Genomic DNA, 16,877 nt, shown 5'->3' with positions numbered 1-16,877 from the left:
GTATTTTTTTTCCTAGGGCTGGCGCCAGGCAGGTTTATTATCATATAACATATTTTCCCAGTATCTAACCCTGCCAGCTTCTCTTACAAAGGCACATGCAGATGGGGATTTTGAAAAGTTTGGCCCTGATTTGCTTTAATGGTCAGAAGAACATCATTGCAAAGGGAGGAAATACAATATTTGTAGCCATATATGAAACATTATATGTACCAGATAAATTGGTTTATATTAAAAATTAATCAAAGAATATTACACACTTGCAAACATGAATAAGCGAGTTATCTTTACCTTGCAAATTTGACGCAGGAGGGTGGCATTTCTCGCATCGATTAAGGCTATCGTCTGTGTGGAGCAGCTGATGCTTTTTCAGAGAATCTAGTGTCCTGTTTGGAAGCCAGTGTTGCTTGCTCAGCCTGTTAGTTTTCAACTGAGTATATCTGTGCATGTGGTTCCCTTTGGACCTGCATTGTAAAATATACCATTTTCAGTGAAAACATAAACAGGTATGTTGTAAGTAGTTGCTATTTAAAAGTAGCCCCAGTAGTGTAATATCACAACTTGAGTGGAATTCCACTTGGGCTGAAACTGGTCTATAGAAGGTATGACTATAATGAAAAAAGGAAATGTTACTTTTATGTATGTCACAAAAAATCCTGTATTAGAGAGCCTTAGTAACCATGGGCAAATCCTGAAGTTCTTAGTTTTACTGGAGTTGGTGGAAGCTTTGGCTAAGTAGGACTATGTAAAAATTGAGTACGGACTTCAAAATTTGGTCCATCAAGAGGAAAAGTTTGTGTACCCTGCAGGAAATCCACAGATTTTTGCAACCAGGCAAGATATCAAAACAAGATCATACCTCAAGGGCCAGGGTCACACAAGGACACCTATACTTGTCTGCAAGTGGCCTCTGGCTCAATTTCTTATGTGCTACTGTTTGCTTATCACTACTAAAGAACATAAATATTTCAAGGACTTAGATCAAGGAGTTTGAGTTCTCTAGTTTTTGCTATAAAGTGACAAAAGCCTATTAGTTAAGTTTACACATCAGAAGATGTCTCCTTGGGGATGCTGATGAAGAAATACTTGTCTAGCTTCCAAAACATGACAGCATCTCACATCTGTGTGAGTTATAATGAGTGGGACTTTCAAATGTACCTTAGAAAGTCACTGAAAGTCAATAGGAGGTGTGGTCTTAAATCACTTAAGGTTTGTCTACACTGTAGTAAAACACCCAGGGCTGGCCCATCTCAACTGGCTCAGGCTGCCGGGCTATAAAATTGCACTGTAGATGTTTGGGCTCAGAAGAATCTCAGAGGCTGGGCTTGCGTGGGACTCAGGTTCAAGAACAAAGTTTTGTAAGTGCCAAATTTTTAGCCAGCCCCTAGATATACATGCACATTTCCGTGTGTAAAAACAAACAAACTTGCATTTGTGTGCCTGGTTTGGGCAGCTAGCTCCCTAAATGTGTGATCCATGCATTCAAATGACTATCTGCCATGTAAAAGGAGGGCATTCAGTTATTTTTTGAAAAATAAGTGCACAGATTCAGAGGTCAGGGCAAAAAGTCTGGACCTAAAGGAATGTGACTAGACTATTTAGATGGCACAGGTCAGCTCTTAGTTCTCTATTTTTATTCTTCTCTCCTTGGCTGCAGCTTAAGCAAATATATGGTCCCATATTTGCTTGTCTCTAAGGCATTTGGCTCATTGAGCTGCTTTCTCTATTCTCAGCCGGTTTTTTGCTTAACAAGTGAAATCTTTTTTTCAGAATCACTGGGCCTCAGATGAGATTATTTGGCCCATGTATGACAGTCCCATATGGCTATCTGAAGGCAGATTTGGCTTAGACTACTGATTTAAGGCCCAGTCCTGGAGATCTGAGGCAGGCACAATTCACATTGACTAAGTAGAGACTAAATTGAGGCCATGTTTTCCAAATTGTTTTTAACAGCTTATTTGAGAATTAAATACATTCTGTATACATCAAAATAGCTAAAGAATTAAGTCATGGGAAAGAGAAATGAGAGAGAGAAAACACACAAAACCCAGCAAATTCTTTCCAACCACCATGATCTAGCTAGTCCACACTTTGTGGAACTATGGAGGCAGGAGAGACCCACAGCTGCACTCTTGGCATAAATTCATTACACCGTTGTTTTATCTATCAGAAATACAACATAACTTTTAGTTTCAATTCTGATCTAAATTCATTCTTTTTTCTTTTTAATTTATCAATATAGAGACCTACTTCTTGTCACTTAAGAGGATTAGTGGGGGTTTTTAAAATCCTTTCCTTTTTCTTACCATGTTACGATTGTTCAAGAGGCATGAACTAGGAAAAAAAACATGTGAGACAATGTACAGTGCTACAGGAAAGCTTTGCTGCACTAATAATTCATTTCCTCTAAAACAGAAAAGTGTGTGATAAACAGGAACTGAAAACAGTCACATGAAAGTTTCTGAAAATGTGTATGGGGGGGCAGGGGATTGCCAGGAAAAGGACTGACAAGTAGAAAGAGGGCAGTTAAGCCCTGAGGGTCTGATCTTGTAATTCTGTTAAAGTCAATAGAGATTTTGTCTGTTTCAGGAGAGAAGAATTGAGCACTTTAAGCCCTGAGCTTTGTGTGGACAGACCCTTACTTATACATAGGGCCCACTAATTTTAATTCAGTGAGGTTTTCCACAGTTGCAGGTCTCTGCCTGCACAAAGCATATTACAGGACAGATACAGTCACATTAATGGCAGTAGTTTAGCTGATAGCAAAGCTTGGTCATCAAACATACACTGACACAAATCAGGATGGGGACATGCATTCACATTAGGTCAAGATTAGATGTGGCACTACTGGAGAAAAATTAAGTTGGCCGCCTTTGCCTCAGAGCCTTTGCCTCATACCTCTCAAATAAGCATCAGTTAACACTACTGGAAAATCCTCATGCCTGCAATTTATACCTTCTTATATCCTTCAGTTGGATGCTCCTCCAGTTACTACCCTTTCATTACCCCTTCAATACATGTATAACACCAACAGACCCTGATTGTCAGCGGGTGGGATCGAACCTGGGACCTCCTCTGGAGCTTAGTGCATGAGCCTCTACTGCATGAGCTAAAAGCCACGTGGCTGTTAACTAAGGCTGTAGGGCAAACTCATTAATCTCTCTCTCTAAGTGGTCTCCATGCCACTAGATGGGACAGAACACCACACCGAGGAGGTGTGTGGGTTACACGTTACATCCATTCAGATTCATTGATGCTGGCTTGTCATTTTACTGAGGTGTCACTATCATCACTTCTGATTATGTCCCACTGTCTTTATAGTGTTCACCACCCAATATATCCAGGATAGTCTTATTCTGCATGGGCAAATTTAAATTTAGTGCAAGCAGACACTGAAGTTTTTGGAGCTGTACCTACTTACTCTAGGGTTAAATTTGTCTCCCAGTCACCAACCCGGGCTTCCTTAGCACAGCAGCAAATCCTGTTCTAAATGCTGTGTAAAAAGATCTTTTCTTGATCCAGAAGAGAAATCCTCTTGTTCCTATTTACAGTAACCAGGAATGCTTGGACTTAATTCAATTTGACCAAGATTATCAGATCACATGGCTTTTGACCATGCAATTGCTTTATGGGTGACATCTGTCAAGAGTAAAAAAACTGGGATACCACAAAAACAGCAAGTAAGACCTAAATAATAATACAGTTCTTCATAGTTCTGCATTGTACTTCATCTGCAATAGAGAACTAAAGATTCAATAGTTGGGTCCCTCTAGGAAAAAGAATGTTGATTCTTTTGTTCCTTCTTGAAATTATAAACTTCAAACGACTGTGAGCATTAATTGACAAGGTTTCCCTCTACCTTTGACACATTTGTGATGTGCCTAGAAAGCTTTGCACTTTCTTTATAAAATAACACAATTTTTAAAATGATCATGCATTTTCCCAGAGCATCATGCTGCTCTGTTTTGGTAAATCAGCATTTTGGAGGCACTGCTTTAGTTTCTGAATCTTACACCTATCTTAGTAAAATGCCACCTATATTGGATGAGGTTGAAAACAACATTCTTTACCATTTTTGGTTGATTTTCATTTTTTTCTGTTTATGGCTCCTCTTGGATTTATTTGTTGTGAATTTTTTCCTTCTGCAAAGTATTTCTTTCTTCTCTCGCTCTGAAATATTTTCTGAAGCTCCACTTCCTCCAGCCTTTGAACTGGACTGCTGAGAATAGTGAGAAAATTATATTTGTGCATTTCAAAGCACATGAACATTTCTGAGTGAGTTACAGAAATTAACTGATTAGATTAATAGAACGTTATCAAATAGTGTAAATCCTAAATTTTACAGCATCATAATGATCTTTGGTAACAAATTCCTTCTGTATTTAAAAAAGTATTTATAGGCTGTGTGTTTAAATTCATCACTACCTGTATATTACCCATAAAATTAAAAATAAAACAAGTTTAATATTTTTCTGGGCCCATGCAAAAATAATGTACATGCTCTAGTACTGTCCTGCTGGGTGTAAGGTTGACTTTAACCTTACAAATTCTTCCAAGAGCTGCACATTTCTTGAACTGATTACACTTAAACTAAAAATATCCTTCAACATCTTTAAAACATTTTATAAAGTATGAACACAAGTGTCTCTGTTAAGATTTGAGTCCATCTTCATGAAAGATTTTCACTATTACTTCAAGTGTAAAGCAAAACAGATTCTGGTACAGGGTCTGTCCTTTTTACTTGTTTGTAAAGCACCTAGCACAATGGGTCCCTTAACCCTCAACTGCGGCTCCTAAGTTGTAATACAAATAATAATTTTAAATGAAAACAGAAAAAAGCACATGCTGGAATACAGGAATCCAAAGACTATAAAATTCAAGTTACAATGAAGTTAAAGCATGCTTTTCTGGCTAAGCAAATTTTCTGGCCACCATGCAATAGGACATGCTTATTTCCACAAAATATGCAAGTCATGTGCACAAAGTGAGTGGCTATGTGCAGTTTTTATATGTACTTGTGTATTTTATATCTACAGTCACCTTTGTGTGCCTACGCATGCATATTTTGGGAGAACAATTTAGGCACTTTTTTGTTAAAGTAGATTAATTCAAAGCCCTCAATAATCTAGGACAGAATAGGATTTATATGCACGCTGGAATAATATGTCCCCTAACCTTCACTCTCCTATTCTTTCTAATTAAAGAGCATGCTTGGGGAACTGTGCCCGTGTTCTGAAATAGGGAATACAATTCACGACATTACCTTCTGTGGCTGTTCTCCCTGTGAAAAGGATGAAACCAGTGTTTTTAAATTCCCAGTGGTGAGGCCATAGGGTACAGTCTTGCTAATATTTTTCACTTTGATAAAAGAAAAGTCACATTTTGACAATGTGCCTTCACTACCAGAATTTTTCTTGCAGATGTGCAAAGAAGAGTAAGCAGAGTCAGCCTTCTCCTTCTGCTCAGCAGGTAGAGGAAGGCTTCTGGTTAAACAACACCAAGTTAATTGAGGCTCAGCATTTAGTGATGGGAAGGAACCCTTTGTGCTCGAGATCCTTGAGTTTCCCGAGAGACAAGTCAAACTGATTTGGGACAGTGCAGGGAGTTCCTTATGTTGAGTACTGAGAGTGTGGCAATAAAATGTGCCAAAGGAATGGCAAAAATAATTGGAATTGTCCATTGAACGAACAGAATACTGTAAATCCCGCGACCTTGGTGAAATGTCCTTAAGGATGCCTGAAGAGCTACCGTCTGTGTCCCATCCCATGCTTGTCTGTTCCATGTCCCCACTAGAGGTTGCCCCTTTGCCTGATGAAGATGTCATTATTAAAGAGTTATTTCCTGAGTGAAGGTGGTGTAAGACCTGATTCTCTCCTTTGATGTCAGCAGATATGAAAAAGCCACCTGTATACATAGAAGTAAAGCATACTTTCTTCCCTGTGGTTTGTGCAGAGCAAACAGCTGTACTTATCCACTTCTTGTCTGCTTGCATTCGATCACTTAAGTTATCTTTATCCTCAGTCTCTTTCCAGGTGTCTTTCATTATTTCCTTCTGCCTGCAGCTTTGGTTCTGAAAGCTGTCATCTATCTTGGTTGTGATATTAGTTGTTGTTGAGTTGACTGGTGAACAAGGTACCACAGCCTTCCAGTTTGTATGGACACCCCATCTTAGCCCTACTGCTCTGGCCTGGTGTCTCAGTTCAAATTCTAATGGGGACAAAAATACAGCACCGGAATCAGCACTGACTGTCCTACTGTTGATAGTGCAGGAAGTTTTGGTTATCGGAACTGGTAGAGAAACACCAGGCATGCTCTCCTGCCCTGGTTCCACTAAAAGTGACAGGTCTGTAGTACTCTCTTCTTGCGGTAATTTAAGGATGTACTTTGGAGAAAATGCATTTTTCTTTAGAGGTGGAGTTACCTGACCAAGCTCCAGATTTTGAGTAGTGGAAGATATTCCAGCATCATCACCACTATGAAGTGGCACTCTTGCTCCTGCTGTCACAGGACATGTTTTGGCTCCTGTATCTGTCACCTTACTTAAGGCAAAAGAACTACAATTATCTTTCTTTAACTCAGGCACCAGAAATTCAGAAAGTGAAGCTTCTGAGTTCTTTGTTGATTGTGGAAGAAGGTTAACAGTATTATCACTATAATATATGGGTTCTATGTGGAGTTTCATGGTTTTCTCATATTCCATGCCTTCAGCCCTGCTGATTGATTCATTAATGTCTGTGCTTGAATTCTGCTCTCCTTCTTTACCTGACTGTTTAACTAATGCTGGGGAGACGGCATGTACACTATAACAGTCTATCAATTTCACTGTTTCACCTACTGTATTATTTTCGCTACTGGGGCTGGGACTGGATTTTAGAGCTGTATTATCTCCACTCTTCAGCTCATCGACTTTCAGTTTTTTTCTCTCTGATGGTAGCTTTTGGAATTCCTGTGTAGATTCACCACTGCTGCAGTTGTGTGACCTTACAGCCATCTGTGCATGTTGAGAAGTTTCTTTACTACTGTGGTTTTCTCCATCACTTTTTAAAATATTTTCACTATCTAATACGAGGGTATTGGATTCGCTCCCAGGACATGACTCTTCCAATTGACTATTATGCATTTGCAGACTATCAGCATTCAGCATGTTAGAGTTTAATTGACTAGCTCTCTGCTTAAGTTGAAGCCTCATTCCATGACTGCTTACAGCTAGTAACATATTATTTCCACCTGTATATTTATTTGAACTATGTTTGTTGCTGCAGCCATGTTTTGGGGAAGTTTCGCTTATTACACTCTGTTCACCAGCATTTATTGAATGTGCTGTTTCCATTAGTTCTGTAAATCTGTCTGCATTCTCTTTTGAGGAAACCCTGAGCAGTACATGATTACCAATGGGACAGGTTTTTGATTCCACAGGGTTTAATTCTGTTGTAGGAATGGTCAGAGGGGAGGAAAGATTCCCACTTAAAGAGCTCCTACCATCTTTTGGCTGAATAGCTCCACCACCACCGGCTGCTTCCTTTGGATCAGGGGTGAAGCCTATATTGTCTGTTGCCTTTTCCCCACTTTGATTCAGTTTCTTGGTGGTTTGACTGCTTTTCATTTTTTGGTAGATTTTCTTGAATGTTTCATCACCATACATCTGCCATTTTTCCTGAGAGAACATTTTTAATTTCCTTTGAGTTGACTTCTTACATTTAGCGTTCATTCCTTCTCCTCCAGCTCCAGGCTTTTTAGTTTCTTTCATCTTCTCAGAAGGAGAATAATAATAGACTGCGTTACTTAGTGGCAAATCATCCACTGCTGTTTGTCTGACAAGTGCACGGGGATGGCTGTTAGGAAAATCCACTGAACTTGTAGCAAGGTTGTTGCTATGCAACAAGCTAGAAGAGCTAGTATTCAGGGGCTGCCTAGTGAGAGATGGTAGTTTTGAGCTACCCACTCTGTCGTGTGCCATTCTTGTGCTCTCGACAAATGGCAAAGAGTTGCTTCTTGTAACAGGCACACAGTCTATTGTTGTCGAGAATTGCGTGGGGACTGAATGAAAAAACAATGGCTTGGATTTTTCTATGGGTGTAAAGGTAGATTTTGCTGAACAAAGGGAAAGATTCTTTTTCCTGTTTACATCAAGAGTTCTGATGTCAAAATGGAAGGAGTCTTTGTATGTGTAAGGCATTGGCAGATCAATACTGCCCTGCTTGGAAAGCACTGTTTTTCTGGGTCTAACATTGTCTAATTGGGTATCATCCACCACAGCTTTGTTATGAGAGATCAGTTTTGAGATATGCTCTTCCAGCTTCTTTTTCTCTAGCATCAAGGCTGTTGCTTTCTCAGCTGAATCCAGTTTTGCACTACTTCCTGCCGTGCACCTTAAGCCACTGAAGGCAGTTTCATTTTCCAGCTCGGTGCTTTGTTCACAAAGACTATGCAGGGGGCTGGAGGTCAACATCTGTTGTTCTGTACTATCAGAGCGTGATAGATATCCAGAATCAGTGCTCTCACACTTTTTTAGCTTATAGTCAGATAGTTTGCAGTCCCATTGCTTATCTGAATAAGTTGCTTGCTGCCTTTGCAATTGAATATGTTTATTTGCTGTTGAGAATCTTTGTTCATGTATCATCTTTCTCTGGTGTAGACTGTCTGGCAAAACTACTGGAGAAGATAGGTTTTGGGGATCTTGCATTGGTTCTCTTTCAGAGGCACCCTGACTTGCCTCTGGCCAATAGGAATCGACAATTGATATCTTCTGACTTTCTGATGTAAGCAATAAAGCATTCAGTGTTGGCAGTGAAACAATGGATGGAAATTTCTTAGTGTCCACTGTGGTATTAGTCTCTGAAATTATTTGTTCAGTCCTTGCCCCCTGCTTCTCACAGATATTGTTGTCTTGTTTTGCACCCTGGTGTGACATGATGCTGTCTGTTGCCTTCTCATTCTCCTCTAATATGCCAGTGTTGTCAGACCCTGGGGGCAGCTTGGTATTGTTGACGTGTGTTTGGGTTCTTCTATGTTTATACAAATTGCTTTGAGTTTTAAATGCAATACCACAGGTGATGCAGGGAAAGGGCCTCTCCCCTGTGTGTGAGCGAATATGTTTCTCAAGAACACTTGGCTTCAAGCAATCTCGTCCGCAGTGTTTACAGATGTACTTCCCGGCATTTTTGGATTTCCCTGGGCTTCCAATAGGTGCATTTGGACAGGAACTCGATGGTAAAACCGGTGAACTAACTAGGTTTAATGTCAAAGTTTGGCCTGCTTGTTTCTGAGCAATTGGCTGAGGCTGATCTATCCTCTCTGAATGTAGAAGTGGGTTTAGGATGAAAGGCATATTACTGCTGTCTAGATGTATGCTGCTTCCACCAGCTGCTAACTGGTTGTTTGACTGATAGCATCCTGACTGGATAGGATGATACAGCGGTATGGTAAGGGCTTTCAGGTATATAGTCTGAGGCAGGGCTTGTTCCTGCTGAAAAATCACAGGACTCTGTCTTATACTTGACGAACCCTGTGCAGCCTGAAGAGATGAGACTTTAACTGATTGATCAGCTAGTGCAACCGTGGAATGGGGTTGCCTCTGTGCCTCCATTTCAAAGGTTGTATGTTATCCAGTTCAGTTATCTATGGAAAACAAATATAACATATAGTTATGTTTGAAATGAAAAACCTTGATTTTCTTCAGCTGTTTATAAATTCGGCATCTATTGTACTAGAAGATGCACAATTTAATTATATTTCTGTAAGGTCTTCCATACTGAAGAATATCAAAACTTTTTACACAAACTTTACAGGTAGAGGAATCATTTTATTCACCACTAAAATAGTGTCACCTCTGGTTTGTTAGATGGAAGCTAATAAAACACAGGAACATTACACAAAAATTTAGTGTAGCACAAAGGAGACTACTGCTAAAGATTGCTCTTAAAATCTGTTCTGAAGTAGTAGTCAGATATTAAAAATCTTAGTCTTCAGACTGACATCAAAGCACTTTCATAATATTGGAAATGGCATAGGATAGGATACAGTGTATAGTACAGTAATCTAGAATTACTTTGAATTAGTTTGATGATATTTCTTTGTCCAAATTACTTTCTCGCTGAGCAGCTTTCAGTGCTCCCAAAGATTCATGATCAACTTATTTTCAATGAACAGTCTGCTTAATAAAATACAATGTTAAACTTTGTAGGCCAAGTCTTCATCAGAACACTCTTGTGCCCGCTTGATTTACACATGTACAACTGCCAGCATGTCACAGGTGCACAGTTGCACACACAACTACACTTTTGAAGATCACAGTCTTCAGAAAAAAAATAACAAAGCTTGGACATTAAATCAGTTATAAAATATAAATGATTGTAATTAATGCAGTAACTAAAGGATACAAATATGCCCTGTTTAAAATAAAGCACGTGCCTAATGAAGCTTTGACAAGAGGCAGCGCAGCCTGTTATTTAGAACGGCAGATTGGGAATCAGAACTTCTGTATTGTATTCCCCACTCCTCTGTTTATCTGTGCTGTGACCCTAATCACACCAGGCCTGATAGTGCCCACTGAAGTCAGTGATATGTTTTCCATTTACTTTAATGGGTATTCTATCAGAACCTTAGTGCCTAAGTTTACTCATCTGTAAAATGGATTTTACAATTAATTACTCACAAACTTCACATAGGTGTTGAGAATTAGGGCTTTGAGATTTTCAGATGGAAGATGCTATAAAACTGACAAATTCATATAAATCAGTCTCAATATAGTTTTAAATAAATAAACTCTAATTTGTTGACACCATATACCATGTTAGTTCGTTTGAAACTAATCTGGAAGCCACTGAAGTTTGAAAAAAAAAACACATAAAACGCTACATTAAACTCTAATTAACAAGAATTGAGTGTGAGCCACACAATCCCATGTCTTAACACCCCTACCATTTTGGAAAGTTCATATCCAACTCTGATTACTGCCAGGTCCCTCTCTAATTATAACAAGTCTCTGTTTCTAATGTAAACATTCCTAAAAGAGAGCTGGTGTCCAGATCTACTCTCCAGTGTGAGACAATGCAAAGTAATGGAGGCATTGCAGTTTAATCTGCATTTGCTACTTTTAACTACAGCTGATGCAGACAAGCCACAATTACAAGAAAATTTGCACAGATAGTTATTAAAGACTCACTGCTACAAACAATGAGTGTTCTGCATGGCCACATATTATGACCTTGGTTAAGTGAGGCTGAAGACACTGTCAGAATTAAACAAGGAATGAAAAGGTGAAAACAAAATGAAACTGTAGATTTAAAAGGTTCCTTTTTTTTACTATCCAGATTTACATACATAAAAGATATAACAGATGTTAGCGGTCACACTGTTGGAGGAAAAAAGTGGAGATAGCTTACAAAGTTGCCTTTGTGTGTGTTGAACGAATTAGAGGAACCATGATGGCATGTTGCTTTGTGTTTGTTTATTTTTATTTATTTATTTTATATAGACAGATATAGTCAACAGTTTGCAAACTCAAAAAGGATGCCACCCTTTTTGAAAATTTGTCCCAATATACTTGTTTTGGTTCAAGATTTGGTTACCAGGTCAGAGCAATTTTTATTTTCACAAACCTGATTTGGCTAGCCTTGGTGGTTTGTTCTCTCTCCCTTCCTCCCCTTCCTAAAAGTAAAAAGAAGTTGGGAAGCCATGAAAATAAGGTACTTTAAAATTACCATTAGGAAGGGCAGAAATAGCAGGATAATATCAGCATAATCTATCATAAATAGAGCCTGGCTGAACAGTAGAAAACTTCTTGTGAAAATTCATTCAGACTGTGATTCATCTACATTCACAACCCTTTCGTGTTTAGTTCTTCTGAATATTCAAATACTTAGGTTAACTAGAGCAAATAGTCACAAAAAGCACATTTTTGAATAACAGTCAATAGTGACATTTGAAATGTACACTGTATTGGCTTCTCACATAAATCACTATTATAGTTTCTGCTACCTGATTGGATGATCTATGTAGCTAACTGTCACAGAGTAAACAGCAAATATAGTAATCAAATATAACAATCTGAATTTTGAAACTATGCTATGTGACTTGTATAGCTAACCCACACAGCATACACTGCAGGTATTCACAACAAACTCTTTCTAAGATTTACTCTCGGAAGAAATTTGTGAATAATGTTAAATAATTACATTAGAGGACTTTTCAATCTATTTGCAGACAATTCATGATCAGGAAAAATGGCAGTGCTTCTGAACTAAATTAGTTGATCTGAATTATTCACTCAATTACAGTTGGAATAGCTGATAAACCAAAGATCCAGGAGCAGTTCAGCTATTACGTTGACTGAGAAAGCTAGCACAGAACTCAATTGAGCTAATCTATCACGTGAACAAATAGAGAAGTTGTGGGAATAACCCTGTATGTGCGATCAGGTGGAACTAGTCACAGTTAACAAACATGCTAGGGCTACTTCTTCAATCATAATGAAATCCGTAATGAAATTCCTAGGCTGTAGACTAGAAATAAGGGTCAAGGTTACAAATTAAAAATAGGAGTTCGAAGGTAGCATGAATAAAACTAAAAGAGCTTCTAGAGACCCCTCTATACTATGATATTGAACCACAAACAGCAGCATAGCCATCTATAAAGGTACAGCTACATCAAACCAGTTATAGCCCATGGAACAAACTGTACTTCTCCACTTGACCAAAGGGGGACCAATCAATCTGCTTCAGTGCCTCAGCAGATACAAATTACTTCCCTTACCCCTGCACCAGCTCAGCTCCACTGGTTGGCAAATTGGGGAGGAACAGGCAGAAACAACGAGTGCAGTAGAAGCCGCAAAGAACCTTCTCTCTCCTTCGCCCATCTGGGAAGTTGCATTTGCGGGGAGGGAGTCTTGCTTCCCTTTTCACACTTGCACAGTCATGTAAGGCTGGGCCACAATCTAACCCAAAGTAGACACACATCCGATAATGGGCATGGTACATATGAAATGTCTTGCTGTATGGTGTACCTTTACTTAAGGAAGTTCTATACCCTGTGTTACACAGGAAGTCAGACTAGATGATCACAATGGTCCCTTCTGGCCTTGGAATTTGTGAAAACCCAACATTTGACATGAGTCAACCCAGAATACTTTGACATACTCTGCCCTTTCACCTCCTTCCCATGGCCAATGTTTTTGTGTGTTTAAACCCAGCTGTCAGGCATGAATTTCACTTTTCCATGTTCGAGGTTTCTATAAGGAGCAATCATTCTGTGGTATGGTGTTTTACAGAAATGGGAAGTAGAACATAAACTGTACCCACCCCCACGGCAATATAAGCTAACAAAACAAAGACACAATTTCCAAGTCAGACTGTGCCTTTCTATAAGAATGACTAATCAAACTGGGTGTTTTCATGATTACTTAGGACTTATCAAAACATTTATTAAAAAGATTGTTACTCTGAAATACCCATCTGCACTGCAGAATAGCAATTTATTTGTTAGTGTGCAAAATAATGGGACAATGGATACATATATCTAGTAGTTCAGTTTTTATGCAACAATATGCCTATAATAATAATTTCACCCCAGAAATACCACAGATAGATAAATTAAATAAATAAATAGATAGATAGATACCTCAGAAAGATAGACAATAAGAGGTTTACATTTTCAGAAAAATGTCTGTGTGACTAATATGCACTGTACACAGTTACTGTGAAAAGTCTGTGGAGGGTATGTTCCTGAGAACAGCCCCAATACTTTAAAATGTAATAAAAAGGAAAAGTCAGCTATCTCCTGTTTCTTTTTGTAAGACTAGCATTAATCATCAACTATATGGTCACAGTATAATTTTGGGGAAAGTTTTAAGTAATGCTAAACTTTTGAATTAAATGGTAACACACATGCAGCTTAACTGCTGCATTTATAGTCGTTAAGTGACATTATTTCTATTTGACTCTGGCAGTTCTCTGTTTCCCGTACCAACTGATGTTATCTTTCTTCCTAAGTGATGTCCTGTGTTGCTTACATTTTAGTGTGGGGGATAAGATCTCACTTTTCATGTCTTTATAGTATACAGATACTTCTACAGGAAAAAAAAGCACAATATTCTTTTGCACATAGGCTGTGCTGCTGCAGCAACAATTTATCACAATCTTATTGTAACTCAAGGTTAATTCTAGATAGTCCTTATCTAATATAGCAAATCAATTTTTACATAAAGCATCGAATCCTGAAAAGTACTGAGTGCCCTCAACTCTTACTGACATTAGGGAAAATGGAGAGTGCTCAGCACCTCCAAGGGAGCACTTGGTACCTTGTGGGACTGCCCCACAGGGTCAAAACCTGGTCCCATTGAAGCTAATGGGAGTTGTGCTATTGGCAAAAGTGGAGCAGGATTTGTCTCATCCTGATTTTTTCCAGCTTCAAGTTTAAAAAGTATTACTTTTATATAGGCATTAACAGAACTGGTCACTGTAATTCCATTAAAATACATTATTTCAGTCACTGGTCTAAATCATGCTGCTAGTTACTCCAGTGTAAATAGATCCTATCAAGTCAATGGACTAGCTCAAGATTGACACCAGTGTAGCCAGGTGTCCAGCTTTTGACTGGAATGCCCCTGCCCCAAGCGCCAGCTCTGCAGCTCCCACTGGGAGCCGCGGCCAGTGGGGGCGGTGCCTGTGGATGGGGCAGTGCACAGAGCAACCTAGCCACGCCTCTGCATAGGAGCTGGAGGGGGGACATACTGCTGCTTCTGGCAGCCACCTGAGGTAAGCACCACCTAGAGCCTGCACCCCCTCCCATGCCCCAACCCCCTGCCCCAGCCATGATCCTCCTCTTGCCCCCCAAACTCCTCGGTCCCAGCCCGGAGCACCCTCCTACACCGAAACCCCCTCATCCCCAGCCCACCCCAGTGCTTATACCCCAAGCCGGAGCCCTCACCCCTTTCTGCACCCCAACTCCTAAAGCCAGCCCAGTGAAAATGAGTGAGGGTGGGGAAAGCGAGTGACAGAGGAAGGGGGGATGGAGTGAGCAGGGGGCAGGGCCTCAGAGGAGGGGCAGGGCGGGGGAAGGGTGTTCGATTTTGTGCAAGTAGAAAGTTGGCAACCCTAAGTGTAGAAGAGATTGGCATTTAACTCACTGTGTTAACCTATCAGTTACATTAATATTAGTTAAACACATAAGAACATTGGAGAATAACAGAACTACATTTTCCTGTATAAACTGCTTCTTTATTATGTCATATATATTATATATCCTTGGGTTTCTGAGCACTACAATATACCCCCATTGTAATCCTAAATTATACAACCAAAGGACTCTTTCTACCCACTGTGCTGTAAAGCTATCACATTTTTTAAAATATTGCTAACAGTCCAGCATGCAATCTGTTTCCGGTATTTCTTCTTTACATTTCTTTACACAGTATCTCACATACCTTTTGTGAAGAGTAATTTTTAAAGAAACACAATATTAAGTCCTCTCACTTGGCACAAAAAGCTTGATGTGTTTTATCACACTGAAGTAGCTGTTGAGCATTCTACACATGCATAAAGTACTATAGTATACTAGATATTTTTGGCTGCAGAGTATAGAAGACATTAAGATATCCTCTTTTGTATAGAAATAAGAATTTTTTTAGCTTACCTACCTTGCGTATAACTAAGTATTTCACCAAAAGAAGTCTCATTGCTGTCAATATTTGATGCAATCAGAGAGAGAGAGAAATGGGGACAGACTTGAAACAGATAAGAAGTAGGAAGTAATTTTTTTTCTGTATACATTACTAAGTGTCATAGTAACAACCTTCAAAAAACAGGAAGAGATGAAACAGGAACATGAAACAGCGTTTCAACCTTTTTCTATCATTATCATTAGTCATCTAACAGCCCATAATCAGAATCAGCAGCCTCGAAATGTAGGTGTTTTATAAACTGCATTACTGGTAACATTGTTAAGTGAAAGATATCAATGTGATGCAAAGAAAACCCCTACAATTGTATTTGACTAAAGCTAATTTTCTTAAAATACTTTTTGTACAACTGTAGCAGGTAGTTCTTAAAATTGTAGTGGAAACGAACAATGAAAGAAAGAGATGTTTGTTAGACAAGAATCCTAATATCTATCCAATGTGAGTATGATACAAGGGCTTCTGATAGTGCAGCACAGTCAGGGAACAAGTGATAACTGGAATGGTATAGGACACAGATACTTTAACTATGTTGGAAAAATGCAGTTAGCATAGGCTGAGAAAAAGAGACTTTGGCATCTAAAATCAGCTTAGAGTTACATAGAAATAGGGTGAGGCCCAGCTGCAGGCAACACAAGTGAAGAGAGAGTCTTAATTGTCCAGATCTTGAGCATGGGAGTTCGCTTCATCAGGTTAGACACATTATCACTCAAGTTCATTGCTACATGACAGCTTTCCAGCCCTTAAGTGACATAGGCAAAGAGGCCATGACCCCTTCTAAAAGCTGTTTTACTTTCAGCACTCTTCCTTCCAGCTCTCCATAGATGTGAATGGCCCTGAATGTAACAGAACCAGTGTGGTGTCACTGCACTAGATGACATGCTGTGAAAAGTCCTAGTAGGGGGTTCACACACCTTGTGCTATTGGGGCTTGATCCACATTATCACCCAGAGGAAGACTTTGACATAAGCCAGGGAAGAAGCATCAGTATGGCCAGTAGACTCATATAGTAGGAGGCACTGTAGTATGATGTTTACTGTGTTTTTATGGATGCAGCCCTTAGATGAAACATTAATTTTATTGCTTTGAGTGATTCTCTCTGCTACATCATTGAATTGTACATCCCAAACTGGAACATGTGAACTTCATTTCCCAAGCTGCTGCAAATTAGCCATTTCTTGGATTGCAAATGGTACATGCTCATCAC

At 39.3% G+C, this 16,877-nt stretch overlaps 1 protein-coding gene across 12 annotated transcripts in view; it reads right to left on the bottom strand.

The window, feature by feature from the left end:
• Positions 1–16,877, bottom strand: part of ZNF831 (zinc finger protein 831) — a 56,281-nt gene that overhangs the window by 8,112 nt on the left and 31,292 nt on the right. For 7 of the 12 annotated variants that reach the window (XM_039497994.1, XM_039497992.1, XM_039497995.1 and 4 more), the window contains 4 exons: positions 11,598–11,646; positions 5,261–9,615; positions 4,068–4,216; positions 289–461 (listed from right to left, as the gene is read on the bottom strand). In XM_039497994.1, coding sequence (XP_039353928.1) covers positions 289–461; positions 4,068–4,216; positions 5,261–9,583 — 4,645 coding nt within the window. In that variant the 5' untranslated portion in view covers positions 9,584–9,615; positions 11,598–11,646. Of the gene's footprint in view, positions 1–288; positions 462–4,067; positions 4,217–5,260; positions 9,616–11,597; positions 11,647–15,631; positions 15,650–16,877 lie in introns of those variants that run through there. The other 5 variants (XM_039497997.1, XM_039498000.1, XM_039498002.1 and 2 more) reach the window with 3 other exon arrangements.

The sequence above is a fragment of the Mauremys reevesii genome, linkage group 13, assembly GCF_016161935.1.
Source record: "Mauremys reevesii isolate NIE-2019 linkage group 13, ASM1616193v1, whole genome shotgun sequence".
In the NCBI taxonomy this organism is placed as follows: Eukaryota; Metazoa; Chordata; order Testudines; family Geoemydidae; genus Mauremys; species Mauremys reevesii.
The sequence above is the reverse complement of the archived record's forward strand: the minus strand, read 5'-3'. Positions and strand labels throughout refer to the sequence as shown.